Source organism: Neolamprologus multifasciatus, chromosome 6, assembly GCF_963576455.1.
Source record: "Neolamprologus multifasciatus chromosome 6, fNeoMul1.2, whole genome shotgun sequence".
Taxonomy (NCBI): domain Eukaryota; kingdom Metazoa; phylum Chordata; class Actinopteri; order Cichliformes; family Cichlidae; genus Neolamprologus; species Neolamprologus multifasciatus.
In genome coordinates this window covers 32500194-32517436 of record NC_140444.1, presented here as the reverse complement: position 1 = coordinate 32517436, position 17243 = coordinate 32500194, and the positions used below count along the sequence as shown (strand labels likewise).

The window sequence follows — 17243 nt, the reverse complement described above, 5'->3', positions numbered from 1 at the left end:
TTGTCAAAATTGGTCAAGAACATAATACCATGAATACCAAATATGAATTTCTTTGAATATTTGATAAACTGATGACAGTCATTGACAGTCAGGTGAAACTAGGTGTCACACACAGGTGTGTTCCATGATTGTGTGCTGCCAAACACAGATATATAGAGCTTGACCAGAGCCAGTCCGATCTCTGAACATGGATAGACAAGGCCAAGCAAACGGACAAGGGGAAGTTCTTCCTCAAGGAAGAGGAGGAAGAAGAAGAAGAAGAGGAGGACTGAGAATGCGTGGTGGAGGAATAGGGGGAAGAGGAGGCCGAGGAGCACGAAGACACTGTGCTGTCCCGAATGAAATTCGGGCCACAATTATAGACCATGTCATAAACCATGGCCTCACAATGTCAGAGGCAGGTTGTCGAGTGCAGCCTAATGTACCTCGCTCTACAGTCTCCTCCATTATCCAAACCTTTCGCAGGGAAAACAGGTATGTACTCTATGTAATCTATAATGGAATTATATGTTATATAGGACAGGGCACTATGCGTGAGGCAAAAAATGTATAACTTACTGTAGAGATTTTGTGTGCATCTGCCTACAGTGGTAGGTCTATACTAGCAGGTGGAGAGGACTAGTGGAATGTTTTGATACTAAATATGACAAGAAATATATTGAACAAATTACTGTAAACTATGGAATTACCTAATTCATACAGTTTAGAGAAGTATTCCAGTCACTGTGCAGCGGGAGAATGAGTACAGCAACCACTGAATAAGTCCTTGTTTTTTGATTTTGTGTTCATACAATTTACTACTGTAATGTACATTTTCTTTTTACATATGTATGAAACTTTCTTTGCGTGTGAATAAAAAATGGTTATAATTTCCTTGGTAGTGTGAGTGCAATCTGTGATGTCAAACCTTGGAGGCTACTCTTTTCTGTTGTATATTGTTGGTCCTCTGCCATAGTGACAAAACATCTAAACATTTTGTATGGCAGTACTCACACAATGCCAAAGGGATGATGCATTTTGGGGGCACTGACTATTCAGATTAGAAAGAAATGTAGTTTTGACACATGAGTGAACTGTTTTAGGGGAGATATGAGCTTTTGCAGGTGGACCATGTTGTTGTGATCAACCATCCAGGTTTATTTTGACAAAAGCACCAAGAATGATGAGAATGTCCGATCTGTGTCGAGAAATGAGCCAAAGCTATTGAGAAGGATCTTTGCCATTTTGGAGACACTGACTGTTTAAATGAGAAAGAGATTTAGATTGAAGCCTGAGTGAACAGTTTTGGAAGAGATATGAGCTTTTGCAGGTGAGCTATAGTGTTGTGCTAAACTGTAAGAGTGTTTTGCCAAATGATCTTAGAGTTTTGAGAATGTAATTTCTGTTTCAAGAAATGAGCCAAACCAATGGAGAAAAACTGTAAATGCCACTGCAAAGGCTCACCCTATCCTGCACACAGACATACAGAGTTCTAGATTTTTTGTTTTATTAATTTCCTATATTCCCTATCCCTATCTTATTGCTTGTTTGTTTTAATCCAAACAAAATATATTTAAAAAACAAGCATTTAATCACTTTAATTTTCATGTTAAAGTAGTTAACATGACATCATCTAAAACAAGTTAATGTAGTCAGTAAATGCCTTCACTTGTATGGCCTTGAAACAGCTGCTACAAAAGTATAAATGAAATCAAAATCATATGTCATTATGGACCTTTTATTTTACAGCTATAAACACAAGGTGATGTGGTTTTAGCTGAATATGGCAGAGAATGGAAACAAGAGCAGGAATCCAGTGATATCAGTTGCCTTTAGAAGTCACCTAACTAGATAATCGAGTTCACCAGTGTGAAATTTAGTCTTATTATAAATACACCTGACAGCTTTAGTAGGTTGTTACAGAACATTGAGGAGAAGCAGCCCAGAAACGTTCCCAGCAGCACACATCGTTGTGTGCCTCAACTTTCGGTCTTTTACCCAGGCTAATCTGCCATTTTTTGGGGAGATTAGAGATCTGATCTAGGTTGTCGTATTAAGATTTGGGACACATCGTCAGTAGTGGACCTTGGATTCATCGGGTGTTTCGGCCATTATCATTAGACACCCTCATCCAAGGAGGACCTGCCAGGGTTGATCAGGCCCCGGAGTGTGTCACTGGTTTATGTTAAATTGTTATTTCTCTTATTCTTTCTTCTCTTTAGTCTTCTACGGTTTATTTTCTCCTATCTATTCACTGTAACTGAGAAATACTACTCACCTCTTTAGCATTTATGGAGCCTCACTTCATCAAAGGGACAGAAAAGATGATGGAGAGAAGTGAGACAAAAGGGACAAGATAGGAGAGAGCAGAGAGGAGAGACTGAAGGGGAGCGCCCGATCTGGCTTCCCACACCTCCCCGCCTCTGATCCAAGGCCACTTGCATCTGCCAGTCCCTGGCAACCTTAATATCCCAAGCTTTGAACATCTCAAGGAGCACCTTTCAAGTTCTTATGGACATACGTGCTCCAGTCCAGAATTTTGTATGTGATATTGGACTTAGGTGGTAAACTGCTTTCAGACCCTGAATTAATTATCCTCTGTTGTTATAGATATTGTTTCAGTTACTCTTTGGTAAGCTGGTGTATTGGTTACATAATCATATTGTTTATCAGAGGGGAAGTGTGAGTTTTAGAATAAGGGTAAGGGTAGGTCGCATAATATTCAACCATAATATTAGCTTGTAACTAGCTGTTGTTGGTTAGCCAGTGTTGTGCCAAAAAGTAATGTCTGCCATAAAGATACTTGGAAAAAACAGGTAATTTCTAAATTGTATATATAAATCCTTTGAAAATCATGTTCACTATATTCTATTTACCAATACAAGTAAAGACATTACACAGAAAAGCACATGGAAACATTGGAAATCAGTTTTTGGCAGACGATCTCTTTTTGGCACAACACTGGAGGTAAAGCAGGTATGACCCTTTATATCTTGAGTCTGAAGGTCCAGACACAAATTCAGATATCCCTGAGTTGTTTAAGAGTTTAGAATTTCTCTGGTTCATTATCTTTAGTCAGTTTAGTCAGTAATCACTCAAGATTAGTTCCCAAGTACTTCTGAATTAAAAGAAATATTCAGGCTGTTCGGTGCTGTTTTCTCCCACAGGTGAACTCAGGTGAAATGAAAGTATGAATGCCCTCCTCCTGGAACAATGACGACTCAGAAAAGCTCCTTGGAGTAAGGAGATCAGGTTCAGAAGTGGTTCTTTCTAAGGATGTATATCTGTATTTATAAATTCCAAACTAAGGATGAATAATGCTTAAAGAATGAGAAAGTAAACAGTGACCAATGCCGTGTTTAACAATGTGTCATTGTTATCCACTGTTCTATGTATGTTTATGACTACATGATCCTTTTTTTCTATCAAATAACCTAAAAAATGACTGACTGCACCTTTTAATAATACTAACTTTAAATAAATAAATAAATAAACAAAGATAATCCAGCAGTCCATAGGAAATAATGTGTGCACTATGTCACTAAAGTCATTTTAATTGCACATTTAAAAGTAAATATAAATTAACAAAAGAGTGACATGACTTTGAAGACAGATGTAATCAGGTGGAAAGTGCAGAATAAGATAAGATAAACCTTTATTAGTTCCACATGTGGTACATTTTTTGGTCCCAACAGAAAGTACAAGTTTAAGAGCAGTAAAAGTTAAAAAAAAAAACCACAATAGAATATGATATATACAACAAAAATACAATACTATATACAATAGAATAAAGTACAATACAAAATAGAATAACATGCTTTGTTATAGTAGGAAAAATAGCACTTGGTAATATTGCACAACAGGGAGACGGCTACAATTGTGTTTGGGATGTGTGTGTCTGTCTGTCTGCACATGTGTGGTCATCTGCAGTGACTTTGTTGTAGAGTCGGACAGCAGTTTGAAGGAAAGACCTGCGAAATCTCTCCGTCCCACATCGTGGGTGCCGCAGCTGGCACTGAAGGAGCTGCTCAGTGCTGTCAGAGTCTCCTGCAGGGGGTGGGAGATGTTGTCCAACATGGACGACAGCTTAGCCACCATTCCTGACTGGTGGAATCATGAATACTGACTGGTATTTTCTTTGATAACCATTTAGCTCTTATGGCATGAAATTGCTTATTTGCTTTTCTACATTCTGATATTTGTTTGATAATTGATTGATACAGTGTATAAAATAAGTTGATAAATGAGATGTTAAAAAACCAAACATTATAGATTTGGAGGGAAGCATGTTGACTGCGTTCTAATCAGAACAGGAGGCGAGAGCAGAGAACGAGAGTGCAGCAGTTTGGTGAAAGGAAAGGTGAAGAAGAGGTGAGCATCCAAAAGACGAACAAGAGGACAGTTTAAAGGGAGACATTAAGGCACAATAAAAGCACAAGCTGTAAGACCAGAGATTCATTCATATTTTTGCTATTTTTTTCTTTAGGTTTTACTCCAACTGCTTACACCAAATAAAATATATATAACAAACAAGGAGAACTCAAATTGCATTGATTGTTTATTTCAGTATCTTTTTGCAACTTCAACCTTTAGGTAATGTATAATGTTTTACATTTTATATAAATTTTACTATAAAATATAGTAAATAATTTTAAATTGGTGCTGTTATTGAGTGAAATTCAAAAGATTTCAGGTCTTTATTTAGCCCCAGTGTTTTAAGATCCTAGTAACGCGCATGTTTATGGCCGCATTATTAAAAGATACAAGGTTTCTCGTATCCTTTAATAATGATTAGTTTGGTTTAATAATGATTCGTTTGCTGCATCACGGGGACCTCTTTAGTTAATTGAAGTTTTATTGTGATTTTAGTTTAAGACATTAAACTGGCCACGTTTTGAATAACATTTATAAAAACAGAGTTACGCTGGACATAAGCAACTGGGTTAATGTGACGCCCTGCATATTTTAAGGATTACGATAAACTTCATGATCAAAATGCATCTTTTTAAATCAGTTGTGTTGTTAAATTAGTTTTGTGTCACTGTGCACAGTGAAAAACTCACCTGATGTAGTGGTAATTTTGCAAAATTTTGCACTGAAAAGCCTGAGTGGGAATTTTTGTTTACATAGAAAGTTAAAAAAAAATGTTTTGAGGTCTTTCCAGTGTTTTCAAAACTGTGGTGCAATAAGTTTTTCGGATACACATCAAACACACACACAGAACAACAAAATATGTAAAATTACATACACTTTTTTCTCATTTTTTGAGAATTTCACCACTTTTAGTTTTCATGGAAAATAGCTTGTGTTATTCATGACATGACATCATTTAAAATAACTTTCTAAAGCCAGTAAATAGCTGCCACTTCAAGTATAAATCTAAATCATACAAATCATTTTGTATTATACAAAAAAAAGCAAAAACAGTTGCGCTGTTTTTTCATAATAAATGGGTGGGGGTGCAGTAAAAGTCACCAAGGCTCTGCACAGCTCCAAACTTCCTCTGCCAATGACATAAGTTTAAAAAATGTGCGTTGGAGCTTTACGGTATGGATTTCTATAGCCAAGCAACTCAATATGTATGTGGCCAAGAACTTTAGTGCATGTAGGGAATCTTACCACAGTTTACTTGTGTCAGTTAGGTGGCAGAGAGGGCAGCCTTTACATTATAGAAAGAGTCACGTTATTTTTTTGCCTATGAGTTTCTAATCAAGCATAAATATTGACAGGGTTTCCGTAGTGTAGTGGTTATCACGTTCGCCTAACACGCGAAAGGTCCCCGGTTCGAAACCGGGCGGAAACATGCTTTTTTTATTTTTTTTACTTCAAGATGGCAGCGCGAGCAAACGCAGCGGCCCGGCGCGCTCCACAACTTAGCAGCTTTCTTTTTCTGTGTTATTGTGTAAATACTTACGCTGTTGTGTACTTCACACACATGGAGAAATGCCAAACTGCCTTTCATTGTTTTTGTAACAATGACAATAAAGACCAATTCTGTTCTATGTTTACGTGATGTTACATTTTCCTGAGAACTGACAGACTGCGATGACAAAATAGTGCTACATGCTATTTTGTCCTGCTAGTTGAGCCTGCTGTCTGTTCTCAGCCCTCCTCCTGTTTTACTGGCATATATCCATCACCAGAGGGCTCCACCGACCTGCCTGTTGACATCAGAGCAAATCCCTGTGTCATGTGACCTGGCTGGAGCTGCAAAGCTGGACTCAGACGTGGCCCAGGCAAGTTCAGAGGCAGTTGTGGAAAAGAGAGCAGGGAGCATGGTAAAGCACTGGGAGGATGAGGTGGAAACAGGAAGTGTGTAGATTCAGTGGACTTATCAACATCCTCCATGCCCTCATCCTGACTCAGCTGCTCCTCTCCCCCACTGCTAACACCTGAATCCATGCTGGGAAGCTCCGGGCTGTCAGCCTGCTGTTTCTCCACTCGCTCATAGTCAGAACAAACCTGGATAAACTTGCCAAACACGCCTCCGCTGCTTCCAAACAGCCTCTGAAAATCAGCTTTTTGTTCATTCCCTCCCTCCTTCTCTTCCTCAGCCTCAGGTTCCTCATCATGGCTATCAGTCATATTGATGCTATCTGCCTCCATGCTCTCTTCACTGACCTCTGCACAACTGCACATGCCTGAATCTAGACTCTGGAGCCTAAATCGATCATTGTCGAGCCTCTCAGTTTTCTCGTAGTCTGAAATCACCTGCACTGGCTCACTGTTACTGCTGCCTTTGAACAGCAACATTAACTTCTCATGTTCTTTCTCTCTCGCTTCAGTGCTGTCTTTACTTTACTTTATTTAGTTTACATATTTACCCTTCATTTAATTACTATTATTATTAATGTCTGCATTCAAATCTTTTGCATAAGACTGCCCCCTTCCTTTACTGCAGCATCATTCAGTTACTGTTTGTTTGGAGGTCTTTCTTCTGTTTTGTCTTCACTTAATAAGAAGCATGCGTTGTGTGACTATAAAAATGTATTCTTTTGATTCTTTTATTATGAACGTACTGTGGTGGAGAACAAACCCTCCTCGCAAAAAAAATAAAATAAAGAAAATTTTTAAAAAATCATGTCACAGTTAAAAAACTTGGTAGAACTTTATAATAATATTACACTTTTAAGCATTATTGCGGTAATAAGTGTTGATGGGATTTATTTTTATCTTTAAGGCTAACACTTGATGTTTGGCAACACACATTTGTTTATCCTTTACTGCACACAATGTATTGAAGAATAGTCTGGATTCACTCTGATGCTGGCAGATAAACAGGGCGAAGACCCTTCACAGGAATGTGGATGGAGGTTGTGATAGCTACAAGACAACCTCCTTCTTGAACTCTACAGGCCAAGCTGGAGAACGACAGGTGGTTGCCATGGTAATGGGAGTGTTGCCTGCGAAAGGGTCATCTCCATATAAGGCTGATATCCAGAGAGGTGCAGAAGAAGAAAGGTGCACCAGTATTAGACCGAAGGCCACCCTCAACTGATTCCACCAATCATGTTAACATTCTGTTTCAGTGACCCACCATAAAAGTCTATACTATTTGGGTGTGCTGCTCTTTGCAGCCATTTTTTAACTTGAGCCTTCAAATGCTTAATACATTTAAGACAACACACTTTGAGCATGTTTGTCTTCTCTCTCTCAAAAATGAACCTAACAGTGTGTACTCCATGTTTTATATATAATTACTCCTCCCCAGTATGTCATTTTTAAATACACATATATTTATACATCTGTTACTGCTACACCATGTACAGCTATCACTGATAGTAACTCACCGTTAGTATGAATTAAACACTTGCTAATACCTTACTAAAACATTAATAATTCTTAACATTGTGACATTATTATTAAGTGCTACCAAAAACCTAAGTTTTATATACATCCCGTACATCTGTGATTTTAAATATCTGGGTACAGGTTGCAATGTGTGCTGTGAAAGTTTATAGCAATTACACATGTTAAGTTTTTTTCTTTCTTCCTGCTGGTGACTCCCACGATGCAGTGGGGCTCCAGTCACTCCAGGCTCCCTTGCGGTGCTGAAAAATAGACCGCACACGAACGCGTGCCTCGTACCTCTCGCCTTGTATCAGCAAATCTGGCTCCAGCTCTGCCTTGCACTCCTGCCCACATTGAATGCCACATTTTTTGTACACACCAGGATCCTGACACAAAAAAAGCAGTGTGGAGTTGAGAATGAATATTGCTTGGATTTCACACGGCCACAGGGTTGTTATTTAAACGTGCACTTTTAAGATCACTTTACACTTAAACTTGTTCACATTGTGTCACAAAATCTAAACTTACACTCCATGACTGATCCTGCTTCTTCCACTCGACTTCACTTCTGTATGAACTGATCCTTTCATGTTCAGGGACTTGGGACAACCAGGAAACAGACGTGAAGTTGACTTTTGGCTCTGCAGGAGGATTCACCTTTACTGCAAGATGACACACACAGTTGTTTTAGGTCACCATGAATAGCTTGCACTGTAAATCACAAAGAGCCAGTATTTATACTGTAGATTACACTCACTGTGACAGGATGGCTTGAAGGAAGTGATTACACTCTTCATTTGGTTGCAGCTCAGATTAAGGGACAACTCATGGAAAGACAGAAACTGAAAAAAAAAATGTTTAAATCAAATTTGAAGTTTGCCAAAGTCAAAGATTGGAGTCACAAATAGCCAATCAGACAACAGAGTTGGTATAAACAGAGAGCAGCCATAAAGAAAGAAGAGATTAAGCTTCTTTTAGACAGATAACGAGTACATGTATCACCACTCAGTACAAGACTAAAGCGGTGCAGTTTGAACTGTTCAACAGGCAAAAGTCTAGTAAAATAGAAATTAAAATATCAGAAGTGGAAAATGAGAAATAATAGATTCACTTAAAAGGATTTTCTGTACTTTCAGATTTCATTGCAATTTCACTTTCATGCCATTAAAAAGAAGCAGGACAAAAGCTATAATTACCTAAACTTCACTTCAAATACAGAACATTCAAAGAGCAAGTCAAAGAGCATGATTCTGGCAAAAAACAATTTTTAAAGATCGCTGCTCATTGACCCCTCTCTCTTTAACTGCAGTATATGCTTGATAAATTTGGCTAACTAGTTTTTTAAATTAATCCAACATCGATCACGACTTAGACTACAAACTGACATATAGGACATATGATTGTATATCTGGGGCTTGAAAACAATTAGATTTTTCCACACACTCACAGTGTATTCAATTCCAAAGATCAGGGAGCACTTCTCTGGTCTGGAGACATCAAAAGGCTTTAGGTGACAGGAAGCGCTGTAAGAACTGAAACCAGTATTAATCTCTTTTTGGTGCACATGATGACAGGTGTGATTTATGTATTGTGAGTATTTGTTGAGGATTTTTCTTTGTGACCGAGGTCCTTACAGGTAGCGAGATTTATAGTGAGCATGTATGGTGCATGCAGTGTCATCAGACACGTATTTGCTGTTCCACAAACAGGTGATGTTTCTATTGTAGTCACTGTAGCAAGTGAGATCTGTGAGAATTAAAACAGGAGAGATGGGATGAAAATGAGTAAATATCAAAAAACAGATCTTAAAGTTTGTTATATGATATAAATCAAGAGGGGAGAAAAGAAGACGACTAACTCTTTGGAAGGCTGGGACACTCCTCACTTTTGCAGACCAGTAGCAGTAGCAGCAGAATAAACAGTGAAAGGGTTTTTTTGTTTCTGTCCATTCTTCAGGTAGTCAGTTTTCTTACTTAGAGACCGTAAAAAATAAAGTAAAAAATCATGGGGCTGACAAGATACAGATGATTCTGATTCCTCACTCTTTTTTTGTGCATGCAGTAACACACAAACATATAGAAATACATTAATACAAATACAACAAGAATAAGTTCTATAAACAGGTGATAAAACAGAAAATCCTGCCTCATTTTGTCCTCTGTGCTTCCACTTACACAGACTAAGAAAACAGTCAACGACTTCAGTCAGTGACTTACCTGCTGGTTGACCTGCGACTGATCTGCTCTCAACTGCTGATTTGATTCCACCTGATATACTGTCAAAGAGCATCATGGGACGTCTTTGCGTATCACCTGAACCACCCGAAAAAACCCCAAAAACAAACAACAACAAAAAAAGTTAAGTCACTGTAAACGTCACTGCCAGAAGTCGAGACGAGTTCTTGAATACACAAAACTCTTCTGACAAACATGAACTCCTGAAAGTTGATCTTCCTTTCTAAATGTTTAACGTTAAGGTTTTACTTTCCTCTAATCCAGTTATTCAGCTGATTAATAAGGGTGGAAACCACCTCCTCCTGGGTTTTTCCTTCAGTTTTATCTGTGTTTATTCATTCTTTTTCTTCTTTGACTTAAGTACAGAGTCATTTCCTCCAGGATGTAGCATTTTTGAGTGTGCACAGCAACACACACAAAAACACAGCGTGTTATCTATATTAATGCATTAGCAGTAGCTGCATTTGCATGTGAACCACACTGACATTTAAACTGTATTAAAAACAGGATGAAAAATTAAATGTTTGTTCAGATTTAGTGTTTTGCATCCATGTGCAAGCTAACCTAGAAAACATTTTATCATGATCATACAAACATGTTAAGTTTAAATGGTCCGTGCTGAAGTTTTAGGTTCTCTATGTGTTTAGATTCTCATTCGCATTATATACATATTGTATTCGGACTATATGGCCAGAGTCTGGAAATGATTTTTGGCTAAAATCTATTTCACAATTTAAAGCAGTTGATTTTAACAATAACTTGTTCTACCAGATCTATAAATGCCGAACTGCAGTAACAATGATCTGTAGCAGATGGCTAAAACATGTCAAAGGAATTATAATTTGGGTGTTGTGATTTATATATAGCCAGTCATAGTCAGATTCATGTTAAGTGGCTTAAATTAAACTTTCTCTTAGACTTTTTCAGGTAACACTGGTAATACTTTTCTACATCAGCTATTATGACTGCTGGAGTTCCACAGGGTTCTACCTTGTCTTTTTTTCTTTGTACATGCCCCCTCTAGGTCAAATTATTTGCCAACATAACAGCCTTTTTAATTGCAATGCATTAGGTTTACACTTTGAATTTTGGAAATCACAATTTCATATGGATTCATGTCAAAAAATGGATGGCCTGCATTTTACTATAAAGGAGTCTAAAACAGAGGTCTATTAATTATTAACTGAGAAGCTGAAGAATTACCTGGGAGTTTTATAACTCCTTAAAACACAGGCTAGGAACCTTGGGATAATCTCTGACACATATCTGAAATTTTACAGACAAATAAATGCGGCAGTCAACAGCACTTTGTTTTTGCTTAAACAAAGTGCTGTTTAAGAATTATTAAAAACACTGCATTACTACGATGTCAGAGCCCAGCCATATTTATCTATGAGGCCAAATGAAACTGTTCACTTAGTCAAATATAAGTATATCTTAAAGACATAAAGGTCTGGATGAGTCAGTCAAACTTACAAACTTATTGTAATGACAATTTGTACAAAATACAGACTTTCTAAGTGGAGTATAATTACTTTGAATAATGACTTTTTTTCTTTTTTTGCCCCTCTGATATTGATGTTTTAGCCCCTCTCACCATTTTCACAGAGGCACCTTCCATCTTCTGACTTTTGGACTTCCCCTAACTCAGTACATGGGCAAAAAAACCAAAAAAACAAAACAAAACACCTCTTCTCTTTCCTTCTTTGCAAGAAAATGACTACAATCTGCAAAAATACACACAAAATGTCAAACCACATCCGAACTCAAAAATAAGTGTTTCTATTAAGAAAAACAGCCATTTGGTATTCAGAATAATCTGTCCTTCCTTTTTCACCTTTCATCCTTTTTTCTTCACATTAGTATTTGAGGAGGATCTGAGGTTACATCTTCTAACAGGTGGTAAAGAAGCTAGTCTCAGCCCTGTTAACATTTTATACTAAAACTCGTTCTGGTACGAGTCATGAACATTAATGCTAATATTTCTTAATAACCACATTGATTGCTGACTGAAACCCATATTTGATAACTGTTTACTGGAACTCTTCATATGAAAGATCCTAATGCAAATGGAGGAGCCCAACATTAAGATGACCAAGCAAAATTAAACTACCACATAGATATATTTACTGATTTTGTCATGCTAATTACTTGGCATGAAAGACCACTGACAACTAAAGTACTGGAGGAGGAGGAGTGGCCTTGTATGTGGATAAATCCTTGAAATTTAATGTGGTGGATAAGATGACGATGGTGACTGATAATGTACTGGAAAGCATTACAGTTGAAATTTGTAAAGAAAAGTAAAAATGTAATAATTAGCTGTATATACCAGGTAGTAGTATTGAGACATTTAAAGACTGGATAGAAGAAACATTTATTCATTTGTGGAGATCTCAATATTGATTTGGTAAACCCAAATAAACATAAAACCACTGACGAATTTATAAACGCAATGTACTTTATAAACCTATTCTCTAAAATTACTAGACCCACCAGGATCACATCACATTGTGCAGCTCTCATAGACAACATTTTTACAAATGAAGTTGAAAATAAGTGGACTCCTGATTAACGACATGAGTGACCATCTTCCAATTCTCTTTACAATCGATGATAGGAATTACAAGATCAATAAAATGGACAGTTTAAAAAAAAATGTACAGGCGAGTAAGAATAGAAGAAAGATGAATGCATTTAAAAAAGATTTATTGAAACAGAACTGGGGTGAAGTATATCAGGAACATGACGTTAATAGTGCGTATAATGAATTCCTTAGAATATTTACATTAGTGTACAATACCAGCTGTCCAATAAAGCAATATAGTAGGAATCATAAATATATGAACTGTCCATGGATAACAAAAGGTCTGCAAAATGCATGCATAAGGAAAAATGCTCTACACTTAAGAAAGAGAACTAAAAATGCAGAAATCAGATACAAAAGATATAAAAATAGGTTAACTATTATACTTAGATATAGATAAAGGATATGAAGGATATGAAGCAATTAAATATAACTAGAAATAATATTAAAAGATGGGAAATACTGAACAGTGTTATAAAACGTGGGGCTGGACAAAAGAACTAGTATTTCATTTGTAATGACCATGAAGAATGCAATATGGATGTTGTGGCAAATAGTCTCAATGAATTCTTTGTAACTGCTGGACCAAATTTAGCAAGAACAATCACTGATCCTGGGGAAGCACGGGAAAAACCAGATACACTGATAGACAGTCTTTTTACTACCTCAATTCTCAAAAATTCTTGAAAAACTGTTAAACAACCGACTGGAAAAATTTATAGATGGTAAATGGCCTGTATTTGTATAGCGCTTTACTAGTCCCTAAGGACCCCAAAGCGCTTTACACATCCAGTCATCCACCCATTCACGCACTGGTGATGGCAAGCTACATTGTAGCCACAGCCACCCTGGGGCGCACTGACAGAGGCGAGGCTGCTGGACACTGGCGCCACCGGGCCCTCTGATCACCACCAGTAGGCAACGGGTGAAGTGGCTCGCCTAAGGACAAAACGACCGAGACTGTCCAGGCCGGGGGTCGAACCGGCAACCTTCTGATTACAAGGCGAACTCACAACACTTGAACCACGATCGCCCCAAAAAAAACATAAACTACTCACCGAGAGTCAGTACGGATTCAGATCAACATCATTGGCACTATTAGATTCAATAGAATACGTCACAAAGTCCATAGAAAAAAAGCAATATGTGGCTGGGTTATTCATAGACTTGACAAAGGCATTTGACACTATAGGTCATGATATATTTTAATAAGAAAACTGGAACGTTGTGGTGTCAGAGGGGGAGTTTTAGATTGGGTCTGGAGATTTTAATAGACAGGAAGCAGTTTGTGAAATTAAATGGTGGTTGCTCCTTATGTATGGACATTGCTTGTGGTGTACCCCAAGGATCAGTTTTGGGTCCAAAATTCTTCAAATATACATTAACAACATCTGTAAAGTGTCCAAAGTATTAAAAATGGTTCTCTTTGCTGACAATACAAACTTTTTTTGCTCTAGTGATGATCTGCAGAATTTATTGGAGGATATGACTAATGAAATAAGTAAAGTAAAGTTCTGGCTTGATAAAAACAAATTATCATTAAATTTGAATAAATCTAAACTTATGTTATTTGAAAATAGTAGTTTAAATACAAATGCAAAGATTCAAATAAATGGTGTTGATATTGAAAGAGTCAGTGAAAATAAATTTGTGGGGGTAATAACAGAAGAAAAACTTAACTGGAGAGCTCACGTAACATATATTCATTCTAAAGTATCACGAAGCATTGCAATACTAAACAAGGCAAAGCAGGTATTCGACAGAACATCATTTTATGTTCTATACTGTTCTATACTACTTCACCATACTTAAGCTATTGTGCAGAGGTCTGGGGCAACAACTTTAAAATGACATTACATTCACTTTTTACTCTTCAAAAAAAAAAAAAAAAAGCCGTTCGAATCATCCACAATGCAGGTTATAGGGAACCCACAAACTCACTATTTTTGCAGTCTGAACCAGGTAATATTCAGAATATGTTTTTTGTTTTTCTGTAAAGAAAGAAGTTATAATTTGAGGGTTTTTTTTGTAACTTTAAAACAGGGAAGGTACGTACCACAAGAAAAAGCTCTTGTGTTTCTGTGCATGGAGTGAAACTGTGGAACAGTTTGAATATGGAATTAAAGCAACGTCCAAACATAAAACAGTTCAAAAAGAGTTGTAAAAATATGATCTTCTCAAACTATAAAGAAAGGGAAATTACTGAAATTAAGTGAATGTCTCTATTTAAATAATGATGTGATATTATAGTATATATATCAGAAATCTGTTCACTATTTTTATTACAGATTATATCAGTAAGGAAGCTGACTAAATATTAACTGATAACGTATGGCAAAGGGGTGGGATTAAATAAGTGTGTACTTCTTCCCTTTCAACATGTAAATGAATCTGAACAGTAGCAATATTGAAATGTATTGACTTTTGTATAGTATTTTCCCCCTCTTATATTCTTTACTAAATGTACCTGTATATTGTTTACATGTTTGAAATAAATTAACAATAACAATACTTTATGATAGAATTGCATGGTGAAAAACAGAAGAAAAAAAACTATTCACATAATGGTAAATGGACTGATTCTTATATAGCGCTATTCTACTCTCCCAGAGTACTCAAAGCGCTGTATGCAACATGCCTCCTTCACCCATTCACACCCACTCATGCAAGTACTTCTAAACACAAGTGCAAACTTAATCTACATTCACACTCTGATGAATGCATCGGAATTTGCCCTCTAAATTGCCCTCTGATGCATTCATCGGAGATTGCTGAAAGTAGCCACCCATTGCTTTGTTGAAAGCGCTGCAAACCCCTGGCCTTCTCTTAATAAGCTTCATGATTTAGTCACCTCACACCTGTTTCACTTTACAGGTGTGCCTTGTCAGGCCAGGTTGGTACCCTGCTGACAGCCCGATTTCACAACTGTTAGAATTCATATTATGGCAAGAACCAATCAGCTAAGTAAAAAAAACTGACAGTCCATCATTACATTAAAAAGGTCCTGTCTTTATTCATTCATCCATTTTGTGCCACTTATCCGGGTTTGTGTTGTGGTCTGTCAGTTGGTTTGTGTACTAACTCTGTTTTACTGAATTCCTTTCCTCCCAGTCTTCATCAGATTATCTGCCAGTTTTGTATGGTAAACAGACTAAACCAAGTTAATTTTGTGAAATTTACCTTTTGTGTTCTAGCAGTCCTTTTCCTCCTCTTCCAGTATCTCCTCATTGACTGCAGGAGTACTCCTCCTTTTCCATCTCATCACATGGACCCTTCAATGATTACCTACCGCTTCACCTGCCGACCTACGCTCCAACAACTCCTCAGAAAGTCACCACCCTGCAGACCCAAACCCCTTCTAATAAATCAATAATAAATTTGGAAGTTTTGGGATTAACTCATCCTGTGTCCTTCTCCCTAGACAACTCACCTCTGGGACCTGTACATTTTCCCAGAGCTTTGTGAAAGCCATATTTGTCGAAAACAAGTCCTGGGTCTGCCTGGGTACCTCTTCCTGTTCAGACTTCTGGTGTTTATGATAGGATATTAGAAAAGAAGTAAACTATTCATTCAAATATAGAAATCTGCTGGTTGCACTTTTCTATATTACTTAACAACTGATTTGTTGTAAGCTTCAATGGCATATCCTCGGTTTTAGCAAGTGCTACATGCTGGTATATACAGATATATATGATATGACTTCTAATTGCGATATTAACTAAATAGTCTGACTAAAGTCTCAGGCGAAATCCTTATAAAGAAAATATGACTAATAAACATGTTTAAGACATTTACAGGCTCATCATTTGGAGAACTAGTTTCATGACTTTAGTCAGAGAAATAACTGCTGACTGCATGTATCCGCATAATTTCTGGTAAGTTTCGAAACAGATACTGATTAAATGTGAACGTCTGCGGTTTGTTCTGAATGGACAGATTTTAGTCATAATAATACACGTAACAGAAAAAAGAAAATATGAGGAGGGTTGGAAAATGGCTTCAGTGGTTTGCGTCACTATTTCATACTGTATGAGGTGGTAACTGTACTTAAATCTATACTTGGCTATTTGTTTTTCTCTTTACTTTTACTACCTACATTTTTTTTTCAATATATTTTTTATTGATTTTATAATTGAGCAGCATACAACAATCACCTTCAAAAGAACACAATAGAAGGTGGACGGCACGTCAACAAGGTGGTAATACAGCATACAAAAATTGTAAGACAGAGTACATTTCACTTAAGTTTATCCATCAGGCTAATGACTGGTTGCCAAATCTTATAAAACACACTCTCTCGGTTAGACAAGGTAAACCTGATTTTCTCCAGATGGAGTACATTTCCAAATTGTCTCAACCACATTTCGAAGGTAGGAGGTTTATCAGACTTCCAGCTGAGAAGTATCAACTTTCTAGCCACAAGAGTAGTCATTGACACAACCTGCGTCTCTGTCTTGTCCCTTGCCCATCCCGGTTCAGACACCCCGAATAATGCTGCAAAGGGGGTACATGGGACCTCCCTGCCAATGGCTTTGGTCAGAAAATCAAACAAATGATTCCAAAAAAGCTGTAGTTTTTGGCATTGACAGAAAAGGTGAGATAAAGTTCCTCGACCACTTGAACACTTAACACAGAGGGCTGAAACGTTCTTA

At 37.2% G+C, this 17243-nt stretch overlaps 1 protein-coding gene and 1 non-coding gene across 2 annotated transcripts; one reads left to right on the top strand and one right to left on the bottom strand.

Moving 5' to 3' along the window:
* Positions 1 to 4651: 4651 nt before the first annotated feature.
* LOC146517418 (uncharacterized) lies at positions 4652 to 12957 on the bottom strand. The gene is made up of 8 exons (XM_085163839.1): positions 9987 to 12957; positions 9629 to 9742; positions 9405 to 9516; positions 9218 to 9302; positions 8528 to 8612; positions 8299 to 8432; positions 7960 to 8156; positions 4652 to 6775 (listed from the first exon to the last, which is right to left on the bottom strand). Exons 2-8 carry the CDS (start codon positions 9717 to 9719, stop codon positions 6082 to 6084), a joined length of 1398 nt encoding a protein of 465 aa, XP_085019965.1. The 5' UTR covers positions 9720 to 9742; positions 9987 to 12957; the 3' UTR covers positions 4652 to 6081.
* On the top strand, positions 5710 to 5782 carry trnav-aac (transfer RNA valine (anticodon AAC)). Its single transcript has one exon. It is a non-coding gene; the product is annotated as a tRNA-Val (tRNA).
* Positions 12958 to 17243: the final 4286 nt, after the last annotated feature.

Excerpts from the sequence above, each read along its gene's own strand:
- LOC146517418 (XM_085163839.1), bottom strand. The coding sequence starts at position 9,719 with ATGGACAGAAACAAAAAAACCCTTTCACTGTTTATTCTGCTGCTACTG. Across the intron at positions 9,517-9,628 it reads GTGTCCCAGCCTTCCAAAGA|ATCTCACTTGCTACAGTGAC; the intron begins GTTAGTCGTCTT and ends TAATTCTCACAG. Across the intron at positions 8,157-8,298 it reads AGCAGGATCAGTCATGGAGT|GATCCTGGTGTGTACAAAAA; the intron begins GTAAGTTTAGAT and ends TTTTTGTGTCAG.